General features: G+C 38.3%; 9 protein-coding genes across 9 annotated transcripts; 4 read left to right on the top strand and 5 right to left on the bottom strand.

Annotated features, from left to right (window-relative positions):
- Positions 1-300: 300 nt before the first annotated feature.
- COX17 (copper metallochaperone COX17) lies at positions 301-1,253 on the top strand (the record flags this gene model as incomplete). Its single annotated transcript, XM_455785.2, has 2 exons — positions 301-330; positions 1,092-1,253. 2 exons carry the CDS (start codon positions 301-303, stop codon positions 1,251-1,253), a joined length of 192 nt encoding a protein of 63 aa, XP_455785.2.
- Positions 1,254-1,719: 466 nt separating this feature from the next.
- Positions 1,720-2,736, top strand: MEU1 (S-methyl-5-thioadenosine phosphorylase; the record flags this gene model as incomplete). Its single annotated transcript, XM_455784.1, has 1 exon — positions 1,720-2,736. One exon carries the CDS (start codon positions 1,720-1,722, stop codon positions 2,734-2,736), a length of 1,017 nt encoding a protein of 338 aa, XP_455784.1.
- A 145-nt stretch (positions 2,737-2,881) lies between these two features.
- Positions 2,882-4,069, bottom strand: POM34 (Pom34p; the record flags this gene model as incomplete). The annotated part of the gene is made up of 1 exon (XM_455783.1): positions 2,882-4,069. The coding sequence occupies one exon, from the start codon at positions 4,067-4,069 to the stop codon at positions 2,882-2,884; it is 1,188 nt and encodes a 395-aa protein (XP_455783.1).
- Positions 4,070-4,819: 750 nt separating this feature from the next.
- Positions 4,820-6,064, top strand: PSR1 (phosphatase; the record flags this gene model as incomplete). Its single annotated transcript, XM_455782.1, has 1 exon — positions 4,820-6,064. The coding sequence occupies one exon, from the start codon at positions 4,820-4,822 to the stop codon at positions 6,062-6,064; it is 1,245 nt and encodes a 414-aa protein (XP_455782.1).
- Positions 6,065-6,577: 513 nt separating this feature from the next.
- On the bottom strand, positions 6,578-8,014 carry SOF1 (rRNA-processing protein SOF1; the record flags this gene model as incomplete). Its single annotated transcript, XM_455781.1, has 1 exon — positions 6,578-8,014. One exon carries the CDS (start codon positions 8,012-8,014, stop codon positions 6,578-6,580), a length of 1,437 nt encoding a protein of 478 aa, XP_455781.1.
- A 476-nt stretch (positions 8,015-8,490) lies between these two features.
- On the bottom strand, positions 8,491-10,029 carry KLLA0_F15576g (uncharacterized protein; the record flags this gene model as incomplete). Its single annotated transcript, XM_455780.1, has 1 exon — positions 8,491-10,029. The coding sequence occupies one exon, from the start codon at positions 10,027-10,029 to the stop codon at positions 8,491-8,493; it is 1,539 nt and encodes a 512-aa protein (XP_455780.1).
- Positions 10,030-10,280: 251 nt separating this feature from the next.
- On the top strand, positions 10,281-10,760 carry IRC25 (Irc25p; the record flags this gene model as incomplete). The annotated part of the gene is made up of 1 exon (XM_455779.1): positions 10,281-10,760. The coding sequence occupies one exon, from the start codon at positions 10,281-10,283 to the stop codon at positions 10,758-10,760; it is 480 nt and encodes a 159-aa protein (XP_455779.1).
- A 75-nt stretch (positions 10,761-10,835) lies between these two features.
- On the bottom strand, positions 10,836-11,579 carry SDO1 (guanine nucleotide exchange factor SDO1; the record flags this gene model as incomplete). Its single annotated transcript, XM_455778.1, has 1 exon — positions 10,836-11,579. The coding sequence occupies one exon, from the start codon at positions 11,577-11,579 to the stop codon at positions 10,836-10,838; it is 744 nt and encodes a 247-aa protein (XP_455778.1).
- A 682-nt stretch (positions 11,580-12,261) lies between these two features.
- Positions 12,262-14,130, bottom strand: IZH3 (Izh3p; the record flags this gene model as incomplete). The annotated part of the gene is made up of 1 exon (XM_455777.1): positions 12,262-14,130. The coding sequence occupies one exon, from the start codon at positions 14,128-14,130 to the stop codon at positions 12,262-12,264; it is 1,869 nt and encodes a 622-aa protein (XP_455777.1).
- Between the last annotated feature and the right edge of the window lie 848 nt (positions 14,131-14,978).

Genomic DNA, 14,978 nt, shown 5'->3' with positions numbered 1-14,978 from the left:
TATTATCCAACTTCTGACAAAGATTATGCCAAAATGAAGTGAGACTATAATCGATTGTGTTTTTGTCAACAGAAATTAAAATTACAAATTGCTGTTGAAGATATATTATTGTCTTTAATTACAAATAGTGTCAAATCAAAGTCTGATAAAAACCAGTGATTAACTAAGAACGCAAAATGATCAACGTACTTGGTTTTTTCAACACCAGCGTAAACACGATAACACAATTGAATCGTTGTAACACTATATTTCAATGAGCACTTGGGTTATGACAATACCAGAGTGAAGTAGGGTTTTACTATGCACCTGAATTTCCAATCTAGTGCATCAGTATGTCCGTATCAAACATTATATTTTGCACATTTTGTTATTTCACATTTTTTTCAGCTCTCCATCAATTCAGTGAGAAATTTTCGTTTCCAACGTGCAAAGTCTCCCCTTAACAAAAAGGGAAGCTTTGACATCATCATACGTGGAACGGTAATGCTGCAATGTGAGGGATCCAGCTGCTAGCTTTAATGAGACCTCATGTTCAAACTGAACCTACTGTCCGCTTTTCATTTTACTGCCCTAAGTTAAGGATGAAGAGTATAAGAGAGGTGATAGGAGATATAAAATTACCACGTGACTGATATTGCAAACTCAGCAATCAGTTGAAATTGAAAGCTGATCTGGTGGTTTTGATATTCTATACAATGTACCAACTTCTTATTTATCTCTAGGAGAACTCTATCGAGCCTGTAATTCAACTTCCAGCAGCTCTCCATATGGACTCTTCGTTCGAACATTTTTACCATATATGGCGGATTAGATAATCAATCGGACAAGTCACATGAGCATTATCCGGGTAATGAAATCAGACACTGAATGTTAAAAGTTCAAAAAGGTAACTACTGAGAAGCTTCTCACAGGATTTAGTAATACAACTAACATGTCGATGGTTTGTAAAGAATTGTAGGTAAGTTATTGAAACCAGCCCTTTAATCTGTCACCATTTAACCTGATACCTTTCAGTTCAATATCCAGACACATCCCAACAGCAAAACTCTATAGAAACAATGCCACAAGAGACCAACACTGCTCCAGTTAAGACAGAGACAGAGGCTACTAAGCCAAAGCCATGCTGTGTTTGCAAGCCAGAAAAGGAAGCTAGAGACGAATGTCTTCTATTTAATGGCCAAGAATCCGGTAAGTGCGATGAGTTGATCGCTAAGTATAAGACCTGTATGAAGGGATATGGCTTTGAAGTTTGAATCTAATGCGACAATGGCAGCTGACCCATTATGACGAAACTTTGCGAAGAGAAGAATATTTATACATATATCAATGTTTGGAAGGTTTGGAAGGTTTTCGACTACCCCATCCTCATTCCTGTAAATACTGCGATAACCAGAAATTCCAAATTCCAACTTTAGTATACCTACAACTATACAAAAATCATTTATGCAATTAAAAGCATAGTCTTAGAAGCTAGGTTCTGTTAATAATTGTGTCTTTTTAATAGTATCATTGAAACAAAAGAAAAAGAAGAAGAGCACGTGATTATTCATTTTTTTTCACCTGCGTTGTCTCTCGAATGCTCATCTCCATCTTCAGAAAAGTTTACAATGAGCGCATGCATGCATTAATTTAAATAAAACTGTCTGTAAATTAGTCCTTTCAAATCTGATCTGGTGAACCAAAACTCTTCTAGTTCCTCTTTACAACGTTATTCGTTTTATGAAAACGTTCGTCAGGAAGTTTAACGTTATCCCGAAATTCTACAGCTTTAAAATGACGAATTCTACGCAGTTACCTCAGACTTTTGATGGGACTATTGATCTAGGAATCATTGGCGGTACTGGTTTGTACACTTTGGATTGTTTGGAACCAATTGCCATTCTTCCGTGTATGGAAACACCTTGGGGTAAGACTTCTTCTCCAATCACGGTGTCTCGTGTAAAATCAGATGAAACTGAGCATTTCCATGTGGCCTTTATTGCTAGACACGGTGTGAATCATGAGTACCCACCAACAAGGGTTCCATTCAGAGCTAACATTGCTGCCTTGAAGAACTTGAAAACCAGTGCTATTTTGTCCTTCAGTGCTGTCGGTTCTTTACAACAGGAAATTAAACCAAGAGACTTCGTGTTGCCTCAACAAATCATCGATAGAACCAAGGGGATCAGAGAGTCCTCTTACTTCAACGATGAAGGCCTAGTTGGGCATGTTGTGTTCGGTGAACCATTCTCCAAGTCATTTGCTGAGTATATTTATCAATTCAAAGATATTCTGGAAAACCCAGAGTCTGAAGAACCTTGCCTGTTGCACTACAATAGAGAACTAACCGTTGTCTGTATGGAAGGTCCCCAATTTTCGACCAGGGCTGAATCTAAGATGTACCGTCTGATGGGTGGAGATGTCATCAACATGAGTGTGATCCCTGAAGCGAAATTGGCTCGTGAATGTGAAATTCTATACCAGATGGTTTGTATGTCTACCGATTATGATGCATGGAGAGACGAAGAAGAACCAGTGTCTGTACAAACTGTTATCCGTAATTTACAGAACAATGCCAAAAATGCTAACCATTTGGCATCCCGGGTCATTTTAGAAATGGCAAAGCAACTTCCTGAATTTATGAACAACGGTGATGGTCTAAAGGATGCCATGAAGTACTCCATTTCAACAAAACCTGAAGCCATGTCTCAAGATGCCTTGGCCAAGCTAAAGTTTCTATTCCCAAACCATTGGTAACGCTGTAAATTTCTCTTCTATAAACTTTATAAACTATACGCGGTAGGTAGCCATGTAAGTAATAACATTCTTATCATAACTGCTATCAGAGGTTCGAAACCAAAAGAAGAAGAAAAAGAATCGTTCTCCGAAGTACGCATGCTTTTCAGCGCTTCTTCATCGCACTTGGTGAGTCCATCATATAAGTATACCGGTTGCTTGGAATATATCCGGGACGAGTGTCTGGCTGTGAGCGTGTCGATGTGAATAAAGTTGTAGGAGTATTGGAGACATTTGTTATGTGATCGACACCAAAGGCGTTTACTTTCTTCGGTTGTAAAGAGAAAGATACATGATTTTTTTTCACTTCTGCTTGCTGAAGGGTATTCAACTCACGCATTTTCATTGGAGTCTGTAAAGATTTGAATATGAAAGGCTTGTGGCTGGATTTTGATTCTGCTTCATTTAAGGATTTCACTTTAGAGTTACCTATATTAATTGAAGGATCAAAGGATCTACCATAGTCGGGGGTGCTTTCCACAACCCCTAACAAGCGTTTTTGATTCTCGGTTAGATGCAAATCTGATATGTCCGTATTTTGTGCTTTTATCAGCAAGTTCCAAAGACACGATGCAATGTTAAAAATGACAATAGTATGGAATATACTGGTTGCAAATTGCCAAGAAAGCATTTGGAACCAAAATGAATTGATGTTGGCATGTGGGTTAATCTTATAAACAACGTTTTTCAATACGAAAAGATACAGTTCGTCTCGAAGTTGGGATCCCCTTTTAGTGAATTGGAAGAATAATGACACGAATTTGTATATGAGATTCCAAATCATTGCCAACACTACATTAGTCAACAACCTTCTCATCTCCAACTCTTTATTAACCATACGAGATGTGAAAGCAGCCAACGCCGGGTTTTCGAAATCAGTCAATTTATCATATGCGGAATCTTCGGAAAAGTTCAAATCCGTTTGTTGTTTCTGTCCCACCGGTTCGTCCGGTAGCAGATCAGAATTTGTCACTGGTGCGGTATCTTGCTGTGTAGAATATGCCTGGTTACTTTTTCCTCGAAAAACAGGGGATGCGGTATGTGTATTAGTTGATGCTGAAGGTTTCGCGTCAAATCTGCCAGAGAACGCAGATGCAGCAAACACAGAGGAAGAATCTGACTTGGAAACATCAGTCTTGCTGGTAGGATCACTCAATACCTTGTGTTTATACAATGCAGGCGACTGTTTGATAGCTTTTTCCCTTAAGGATTGAAATTGCTGCTGGCTCAAAGGCCTATTGGGAGTCTGAAAAGTCTTGGCCGGTGTGCCAGGCGCAGAAATTCCATTATCCATTGCTACTCTCACCTTTTTCCTTTATATATCTTGATCCCTGTATTTACGGGGTAAACTCTCGATCAATTACCACAGTAAAAACACCACTAATATCAGGATATGAAACTTACCGTATCCAGGTAAAAACTGAACGATTCTTATTTATTAACATTGAAGAACTAGCTGTGTTTTTAGTAGTTAAACTAAGAAGTGAATCTTCAAGCCGGCCTCTATCTCTTTCAAGTGAAAAACATCTCGTTACCCGCACCATCTTGTGCCAGGGAAAAGAAAAAATTCTTTTTGCTTCGTTTGGTTCGTTCTTTAAGTTTTGATGTTCTGTTCAGCATGGAAAAACCAGAAACAGTCAACTTTTGCAGATTAAACAATTTTGAGAATAGAACATTGGTCATTGACTAACTCTCTTATTTTAACTGCAACTTAATTTTTTTTGGAGGCCATTTACAGAAGGGCAGTAAAGTCTTGAAAAGTACCGGGATTTGTCAGTGTACGGGTACTATATCAAGGGGCCAGTGGTTTCAGGGAGCCTGATTGGTTTGTGTATTTAGGTTTTTTTTGTTTGCTATCTTTCTTTGCTTAGATAGAAAGAAAGAACATATATTAATAACAGTATCAATCCGTTTGAAAAACCAATCTGATTAATATCGGTTATCCATTTTTTTTGGGCTCAGTGTGTGATTTTTGGTTTCTCTCACTCGCTCAGTGTCTCGATTTATTTATAGGTCGCTGTTGATTTTGTTAGGAATAAAAGTGATGGGATTCATTGCATCTTTATTGTGTGGTTCAAGCGATTCGGATAGCTCTAGGAAACAGAAGGGTAGGAATTCATCGTCAAGTAACAATAGTAATAAAGGTTCTAGTGGGTCAAGCTCGGAGAAAAGTAAGAGCAAGAATACGCTAAGTGCAAAGAAGAGTGGACGTCCAGGGGTTGCTGCGACTCATTCAAGACAATCAGAAATTCATACTACGTTATCCAATTCTACAGCCAAGATGCATCTGAAAAAGAAAAATGCGGCGAACAAGCATAGCTCAACTGTAGCGGCTGTTGCAAGTGCGCCTGTTGAGAAGAGTCCGCTGTCGAAGAATACGGCTGCTGTTAGTAATAACGATACTGATAGTGATGTCGTTGACGTTGACATGGTTGGAGAGGAAGATGACGATGTGGATGTAAAAGGGGATGAAAAGCAAACACTGTTGGTATATAACGCTGAATCTGATACAAGTACTGGCACAACTGCAGACACCGCAGTGTCTGCAACTCAGCCAACTGCAGAGGTCACGACCACGATTCACGAGACTGAACATACCAGTAGTGCGGATGACTCCGAGGGCATTCATAGTCAAGGCGTTAGCGATGTAGAAATGACAAATGGGGAGCCCGAAGATGGGGAACCTTTGGATTTGTCTCAATTGCAGCCAGATCAGGCCCATGCACCGGGGTGCAATACCTTGTTGTTGCCGAAGGCCGATATGTTTAAGGGTAAGAAATGTCTAGTCTTAGACCTGGATGAAACGTTGGTCCATTCCTCTTTCAAATATCTACGTACTGCTGATTTTGTTATTCCTGTGGAAATCGATAACCAAGTTCACAATGTGTACGTGATAAAAAGGCCTGGTGTCGACGAATTTTTGAGACGCATTACTGAACTATACGAAGTCGTGGTGTTTACTGCAAGTGTGTCCCGCTACGGTGACCCATTGTTGGATATATTGGACAAGGACAAAACTATTCATCATAGGTTGTTCAGAGACTCCTGTTACAACTACGAGGGCAATTATATCAAGAATCTTTCCCAAATTGGTAGACCACTATCAGATATGATTATCTTGGATAATTCCCCTGCTTCTTACATATTCCATCCTCAGCACGCCATTCCAATCTCATCCTGGTTTTCAGATGCCCACGATAATGAATTGCTTGACATCATTCCACTTCTGGAAGACTTGGCTGAAGAGAGGGTACCTGATGTTGGGGAAATCTTAGATGTGACAATATAATTAGTTGGTACTGATTCATTTTATGCTTTGTTTATGCAAACGATTGCATATATTGGGTCTTTTTTTTTTTTGCATGACCACATCTTCTTCTCTCTCTCTCTCCCTCTCTCTAATATTCATTGCCATAGTTTCAAATTGATAGACTCATTAGTACTATAATACTCATCATATTATATTGGGCAAGCAAGGCTGGTTCTTCTTGTGTTCACTTCCTCTTTTTTTTTTTTTTCTTTTTCTCTCACTTTTATTATGGAACTATACTTCTAATCTAATACTGTAAAAGAATATGAAAGGATTCAATTCGTTACATGCAACCCATGATTCAAATTATAAAGAAGATATCTGCTAATCTCGGTAAAAGATAGTTCCTTGCTAAAAACGATTTTTCATTGAAAGGAAAACTTGATCAACTACCTTGATTTATAACTTCAAGAAAAAAGAGACATGTTTCGAGCTTATTAACGTTACAAATTTATAAATATCTAATTCAAAACTGATAGAAATTCATATATTTTATTCATCTTCGGAATCGTTGGATCTATTCGAATTAGATTTCTTGTCGTCCTCGTATTGAAAGACAGTACCGACGATTTGTTTCTTCCTTTCAGGTAAAAATGGCATGTCTTTCCTTGTCTTTCTTTCGTTTCTTTCCCTTCTCTTCAAAGAATCAATTTCAATCTTCTTAATCTCTTGAGCTTTCTTAACAACCTTAGGGACGTGTCTGTGCCTGCTAATTCTTCTGACCTCTGGCATGTGCTTGAATCTTTCTTTAAGTTTTTCATCGTATTCCAACTTATTCTTTTCACGTGTACTCTTCGCATTAGATCTCTCCCATGCCTTGGCTCTCCATAGTCTAACGTTACCATCATCTGAACCACTTACTATATACTTACTGTCCATGGTATATTTCACTTGGAAAATATGCTGCATTCTCTTTGTATGATATATTTCTCTCGAATGACCATGTTTAACTTGGTAAATTCTGATTGTCTTATCATAGGAGCCTGTTACAACTTCGTCACCAGTAGGGGAAAAATCAACATCCATAACAGCACTAACATGATCTTTAAACACATGCAAAGCTTTGGACATATTTCTCATATCATAGTAATAAGCATTATGATCTTCATTGGCAATTACGAAGTTGAAGGCTTCCACTGGGTTCCAACAGATAGAGTTTGTCCTCATGGTTTGAACAATTTTTTGTGTTGGAGAGTTTGTTCTTAGGTCATAAAGAACCACAGAGTTATCACTACCCGTACTTGCTAAAATGTCGACCTCATTTTGATTAAATCTAACATGATTGATATTGTCCGCACCCCATGAAAGATTTGATATTGGCTTTGATCTGTTTGTATCCCAAAGTTCGATTTGGGCACCACCAGTAACAAAATTCGATTTTTGTCTATGATGATCCAAAGATTGGAAAGCATGTTCACCATGGAATGTTTTGATGATACCTTCATCTGTATTCAATCTTGTATCATCTTTAACGTTGGAAAAGTCGTCAGAATTCACTGACCATAGCTTCACCGTCTTATCGTCACCACAAGAAAGCATGAAGTTTTCTCTTTGTGGAGATAAATATGAAGGAGTAACACACAGACCAGTAACCATACCGTAATGTGCCTTGAATGAACTTAACTCTTCTCTAGTTGACATGTTCCAGTACTTGATAACACCGTCACCACTAGCCGTAGCAAGTTTGTTTAATACATTGTAATTCTTTGCAATGGTGTACACACCATCCCTGTGACCGTATCCAAGCTGACCGACAAATGGCTTAGCAAACATTCTTTCAAGCTTGGTGGCATTCAAAGCCTTTGTATATTCTCTAGCTCTTTCGAATGGATGCAGAGCCGGATTTAAATTACGAGGCATCTGAGACTCTTGTGTGCTCTTCACCGGCACATAATCATCGGCACTTCTGCTGATAGTTTTGATCTTCATTTCGCTATTCTTTCAATATCCCCAGTTGGCACTAAATATGGTAGACCTTGTGCTAGTTAATCAGCAACTATGATATGGAAACAGTTCCAGTGGTTTCCTCTTCCCATTCCCTTTCACTGCTTATGATGCGATGAGATGAGATGAGATTTGCATTTCGATAACTTGAAAAATTGTTAAAAAGAAATTATGCCGAATATACAAGGACGATATAAGATGACAGTTAAAGACCTTATTAAAATAACAACAACATGATTTAGCCATTGCTACAGTCACTGAGTACTTGAGTTTCCAAAGCTGTATTGGGATTATCTTTGTGTACCCTTTTTTTACCGTTTAAGTAGTGTCATTAGTATATTATATATCTTACAAAAAATGTAATGATTGCAGAACTGTATATCTATATGTTGGGTTGCACAAAATGGAAACAAAGTGTCAAAATTCCATTCTAGTCTGTGATTCAAAGTTATCTGTATTAATTAACTGGCAAATGTCGGTTTCGGAATTCTCAAATGTGCAAGCATTGGGTTACCAATTCTTTCGATAACGTCACTGGCCCATAGAACATCCAAATGTGAATACTCATCAATATACCAGATTTTGTAGACAGAGTGTGGTTCGTGGTTGATAAAGTGATTAATCAATCTTTCTCCGTCTACAAGTCTATCTTGCCTGGGTGTGAAGAGTAAAATCTTTGGCCAATTTTCTGGCAAAGGTTTATGTTGATTTCTGTGTAAATGTTCATCCATACTTACTGTTTCATTTTGTATTGGGAACCAGGTCTTGATGTCGGGGAACATGTCTTCGGCGAAAGTCTTGAAGCTTGACTTTAAAGGGTTAAGACTTAACCACCATTGCATCAATTTCACAGATATATGCACTGGAGAAAATAGGAAATGTCTATCACGCAAGGGTCTGTCCCATAAAATATCGTTCCAGTTGAACAAGTAGTTGAACATGACGTAAGACAAAAATGAGAATATCTTGTGTCCGGCCAACAAATTTCTCATCTCCATCATCATTGGTACAAATGATTTGTTTCCGAATACCCAGCGATTATCTATGTGTTTCGCCATAAACTTAACGAAATATTTTTCATCGAGTAGTGGACCGGGATAAACAGCAGGTGCTAATGCAACTAAATTATCTAATTTATCACTCAATCTGAACTCTGTATTTTTGTAGATCTCTTCACCATTTACAAGTCCCATAAAAGCTTGTGTGGTACCCTGGGAATGGGCCACTAAGGTAAGCTTCTCAAACTTATTTTGCTTTTTTTGGAGGACACTTTCAATAAGGGCTTCAAGGTCATATCTGGTCATAGAATCTAGATCCCAATCCCATTCACCGTTGGGGGTCAGCTTTTCTCTATCCCATTTAGAGTTGAATCCACAACGATTATTTCCTAACCACACATCGTAGCCCGAATCGTGCATGTAATAAGCTAATGACTTCCTGCCACTAGACGCAAAAGAACCACTACTTTGTAAAAGTCCATGTAACATTAAAACAGGGTACTTCGTGTTTGTCTTCCCCTCGTTCTCGTTTCTCAAATGCCAAAGCTCTAAAATGAAGCCATCCTTTGTTGTTACTTCATATTCATCGATGATAATATTGTATTGGGAATAGTAATACTGGAGATTTGGAACTAGCTTCAAATCTTCAGCAGACAAGATATCGGAAAATGGATTGAAATCAGAGTCTTTAAGTTCCGTTCTTCTTGATATGGTACGATCATACTCGATATTGTTTACATCATCGACTTCCACATCGACTTCCAGTGGAACTAGGGAGCTGAACGACTCGGTCCTTCTGCGCACCATATGTGAATGGCCAGTTGTTTGAGGTGTGATCACATTAGCGGCCCTGGTATCACGCGGATCTAATATGATACGCTGTTTGCGCTTGAGCAGATGGGACGTAAAGAAATTGTGCCATATTGCACAGATCATTAGGACAGTAAGGAAGCATACCGTTATTAGTCGCGAAACGACTGCATGGTACCATTTTTGAACCATAGCAAACCACTCAGATGCTAACTACTGTGCCACTAATTCAGAAGCTATAAAATTAATTAGGTTTGTTTGCTTCTGCTTTAGATCATGTATCTGTTCGTTTGTTCAAAATGTTTGCATTTACACAAAAATATCAAGGTGATGTTCGTAATATGCTAAGGAAAGAAATACTGCTAAATAAACGACCAAATATGTAAACAAAAGATACCACAGTAATAAAGCAAGTGATAATTTGAATTCATTCAAGGTGCAACATGAGATTCATTGAATTTCAAAAACAGTTAGATCCGGAAGTCTTTAGTGATTTTCCCGGTGAATTAGGCATATTTGCCAATCATTATGACAATAAGATAGTGCTACAACTTCGAGTAAATGGTGAGATGGATTCTACATACGAAGTGAAATCTAAAGGTTTGAATGACACAGAGGCCCGATTTGTGCTTGATGGTGGTGATGACGATAGTGACTATGCTCCTGTAAATGATCCGCTTTCCCATTACGATGTCATAACGAAATTAGGTGACTCTAATGACATGAAAATTCCAATCATTTGCACACAAATAGCCCAGTTATATGAACGAGTCATCCTACCAACTCTTGGGTCAGAAGTAGGAGCCAGTGTGCCAGACTTTGTTATCACTCTAAGTACAAAGTTATGGAGGAAGTCTCAATCAAATGAATTTGAGAAGTTGATATTTCTATTAAATGCTGTGAAAGAAGCATATGTGAATTGAACTTAAGTGCAAAAGAATACGGGAAATGCCTCAATAATGTGTAAACTAGTGAGCTACATATACTATAATGTATCTTTAATTAGACTCTTCTATCACAGCCATATCTAACACTTGTAATGTTGCCTTTTGATTACAGATGTTAACAAGTTCCCTGTATGCCACTGGATCTATTAACCCTATACTTGTCCAGGCTGTTTCTGTTTGACTTGTTTGGCCAGATCTTATTAGAGTATTTAATTGTTCAATGAGTTCTGATGATCCTGCAGTCTCCAAGTTCACAGCTACCTTGATCTTCATCTTGGATCTTGCGATTGGAATAATCTGTTTAGCAATCAACAATTTGATGGCTTCTAGAGCTTGTAGCTTGGCTGCCTTGTTAACGACAACATTGAATTTTAGTTCCAACAAAGCCTTGTGAATCATTGTTGGGGGATATCTCTTTTTAGACTTTGGATTGATGCACTTAGCGCTGATAATAGTTAGCATTTCATTGTTGATTTTGTTCAATTGCAATTGTCTTTCCTTCTCAGAGAGTTGGATTTCTCCCTTAAACAAAATCTCTTTAATGATCGCATCGACATCCGTAGTTTGAAATGCCTTTTGTAAGTCTTCCTTCGAAGCAACTTGGCCCTTGGATACGTTGATAAACACTTGATTGATCTGAAGCACTTCGTCCAAATCTTTCTCTACACCATTCCTATAATCTTGAACTTTATTCTGATAACATGCAACTTCGAATCTTTTCTTAGCTTTCTTTAGCTTAACCATAGAAACATTAGTCAATTTGATCTGGCCCGAAGGCTGATTGATCACTGCCATTCTGTGAAATGTAATCTGTGCAGCCCTTGGTAGACCTCTTTCCTTTCTTTAGTCTCACTCTTCCTAACATATGAGATGAGGTCAGATTACCAATGACATATTTTTCTTTTATAGCATCTGTTAAAAAGGTTCAATAAATAATCAGAGAGAAGAAAGATGAAGGCATGGAATGAAGATGGGTTGAATATTAGCCAACGAGTCATGTTTTAAACCATACATGCGTTTACTTGTTTTCTGTGATTACTGGATATTTCACTGTGTTCAGAATCAGTTGATAACGCCAACTGAAGTTCATTCTGAATTTGAATCGTAAGTGTGACATTTAATCCTAAATGTGAAAATTTGGGAAAGAGATAACAAAGAGTTAGGTTCTAAGTTTCGAATTGATCCCACTGTATACTATAATGTAACGTAAACAATGAAATATTCCAATAATAATAACACAATCATATATATATATATATCAAAGAATGGTTCAGTATCGAAGGGCATTAAAAATATGTTTCGTGAAATCCATTTCCAAGAATGGATTTCTAAATTCGTATGTACAGAAAGTAATAAATGAGAAGGACCAAGATGGTATTCCTAGGTGTGCAATAAGATTGAAATGAAGATAAAAAGTCTTTGTTTTCTTAACGGAGTGTAAAGTTTGTGAAAGAAGTTTGAAGTGAAAGAGTTAAAGTCATAATTGCCATTTGGTTTCGAACATGTCGAGCAATGCATTATAATGTCCAATCACACCCAAAAGGACGAAGAAGTGCCACAAAGTATGTGATGATAAGAAATAGTCGACCCACCATAAAGAGAAAAACCCGGTTCTGGAGCTTTTCGATGGGACCGCTCTGAAGTGGACGTGTTTGTGTTTCGTCAGAATATCCAAATTCGAGCATAGTTCTGCGTCTGTTGGAATGGTATAGTCTAATTCGACATCGGTTCTCCAACGTTCAGGAATGAAAGAACCGTAGAATACCACTCCGATTAGGTACCAGATAAGCGACCTGTTCCAAACAGGCTTGAAAAATTGAGATGAGTGGTCAATACCACGACTAATCGTGAGATGGAGAAACGAGATCATACCTAGACCAGCTAATAGAACATAGAAGGCAATCCTGAACGGCCTGGATTCAGGTCTATCGAATCTGGGGGACCAGTTCATGAAGGAGCCGAAAATACCTAAGCAAAGCGACAGTGACATATATACCGTCATTGAGGTGGATAATGATTGGGTAGCAAGGTTATAAACTGACACAAACTCTGTCGATAGAATGGAAGCCGTGATCAACACCGTGATGCCAGTGTAATCAATACATGCGAATTTACATCTCAGTGGTAGACAGCAAGTCCCATTAAGCGTATGCCATACAGAGGATGATAGTAAACACTTTACACCTGCAATCAAAAAAACTTGGATTATGAGTTTACCAAATAAAGGTACATCTTGGGACATGAATACTTTAGTGGTTGGTAACTGGATGAACAAAAGGTATGCTAAATAAACTGCACCGAACAAATGGGACCAAATGTTTAGTGTTTCATTATGCCAGCCATACCAGTTGACGACCGATAATACAGATTTTACATGAGAATCATAAAATCGGTAACCGTGGATGATGTACCTGTTTTCTCTCCATGGGAATGGTAATTCGTAGAAATGCAAATGCCTTTGGCGACCTAGATCGCATGCGTTATCCCAGTTATAGAACTGTATTGTTTTCTTAATTGAGTGAGGATCTTCAATGAACAAGTCGAGATGTTCGTCGAGGAAATCTAGCGTTTGGATCACTTGTTGGGTATCAATGTCGACGCATTTATCGTCGATAGTTTCCAGTTCACACATTTCACTACGGTCCAGCTTTAATTTGTTGATTGAGAACGAGGAGACGTTATGTGAATCGTAGCGAGAGTTGTCTTGACAGTTATCATCTGAACTGTTAGAGTGTGAAGACGAAAGAGCACTATGACTTATGCTATCGTCAAACCGAGGCATTTTCGATGAAGTTTGTGATGATGATCTGGTAGAATCCTTTGTCGAGGAGTGAAGAGTCGTAGAGCTAGAAGCAAACGAAGTGAAATGATCATCGTAAATCTGTGAGAATTTTAACAACGGAGAAGTGATTGAAGACCTGTTCAAACTTCTTTCGAACTCTTCAGCAATCATAGTTTCAGTGTCATTCTCAGGCAAAACAGCTGTTAACTCTTCCGTGGTACGTTTCAAAAACCTATAAAACGCTGGTGCGTCTGGATTGTTGATGAAATCTTGATATGAAACCTCTTTCTCAGCCTCGACAGGCTTGTTGTTCCATCTCAAAAATTTACGGCCTCTTTGTCTTAACTTGTTAAACCCTTGTCTGGGCAAACTTGTCGTCGTAGCGACAGAAGTTGAAGGAAGCACGGACTCCAATTTCTCTAGTTTCTGATTTGCTGATTTGATGAACCGTGCAAGTCTTGTTAGCGCGACGTATTCATCTTCGGAACTGAGACTGAACTCGTTGTCAACTCCAGTGACATTTTCCGAGGTATATTCCATAATAAAATCTTCAGACTTTGACATGATGTATCGGAGCTACCTGAATGAAAAAAAGAGCGAAACTGAGCCTGGCAATAACAGGGTGAAGGAGTTAACTAATACAAATAGAAAGGAATGTGATGGTGTTCTTGTCTCTTGTAATATATACCCAAAGACGAAGTATAATTTAGCTCAAACTAAAATGGAAAAAAAAGAAAAAGGATCTGGATTCAGTAGACGGAAATGTGTATAGTTTAACGGTGAATATCCTAGTCTTGAAAAAGGACGTTTGGTATGGTATGGAATAGTATTGAAACTTGTGATATGTCTTGCAGTAGTAGTTTCCCTTTCAAACCAGCTCATACTGCGGAATATATAAATTCATCTTGTTATATAAAGCATATGGAATTGATATCACATCAAATTTCAAATTTCGAATTAACCGAAAATTTCAAAAATCTCATTCACAGATACTACACATGTTTCCGGCCGTCTCTATTATACAATCACGGTTCACTCGGATATTCTTCGAACAAGAACACGGCATGTATTCAGTTTGTTCCATTCACCGTCTTCTCTTATTACTTAATTCATAATACGCTACTCGTAACAATAAGAACGTGTCGTACACCCATCATATTCTAGCCAGGCCAGAATATTGGTCTTTTTTCTTCTTATTCTCCTAGGACAAGAAACAAGATCTCTGGCCGATCTTTTCCGAAACAAAAATGTGGAGGGACAGATAGTATGGATGGACTCAGGGATCAGTTTGGGTGAGTTTGCAAGTGCGTGGGACACGCACTGCCATGTTACCCTCCTCCGCGTTCCCATTTTGTAGCCGGTCCAGTCCAGTTCAGTCTACTCAGCCATAAAAAGGAAATAAAAAAAGGCTT

Source organism: Kluyveromyces lactis, assembly GCF_000002515.2.
Source record: "Kluyveromyces lactis strain NRRL Y-1140 chromosome F complete sequence".
NCBI lineage: Eukaryota > Fungi > Ascomycota > Saccharomycetes > Saccharomycetales > Saccharomycetaceae > Kluyveromyces > Kluyveromyces lactis.
The sequence above is the reverse complement of the archived record's forward strand: the minus strand, read 5'-3'. Positions and strand labels throughout refer to the sequence as shown.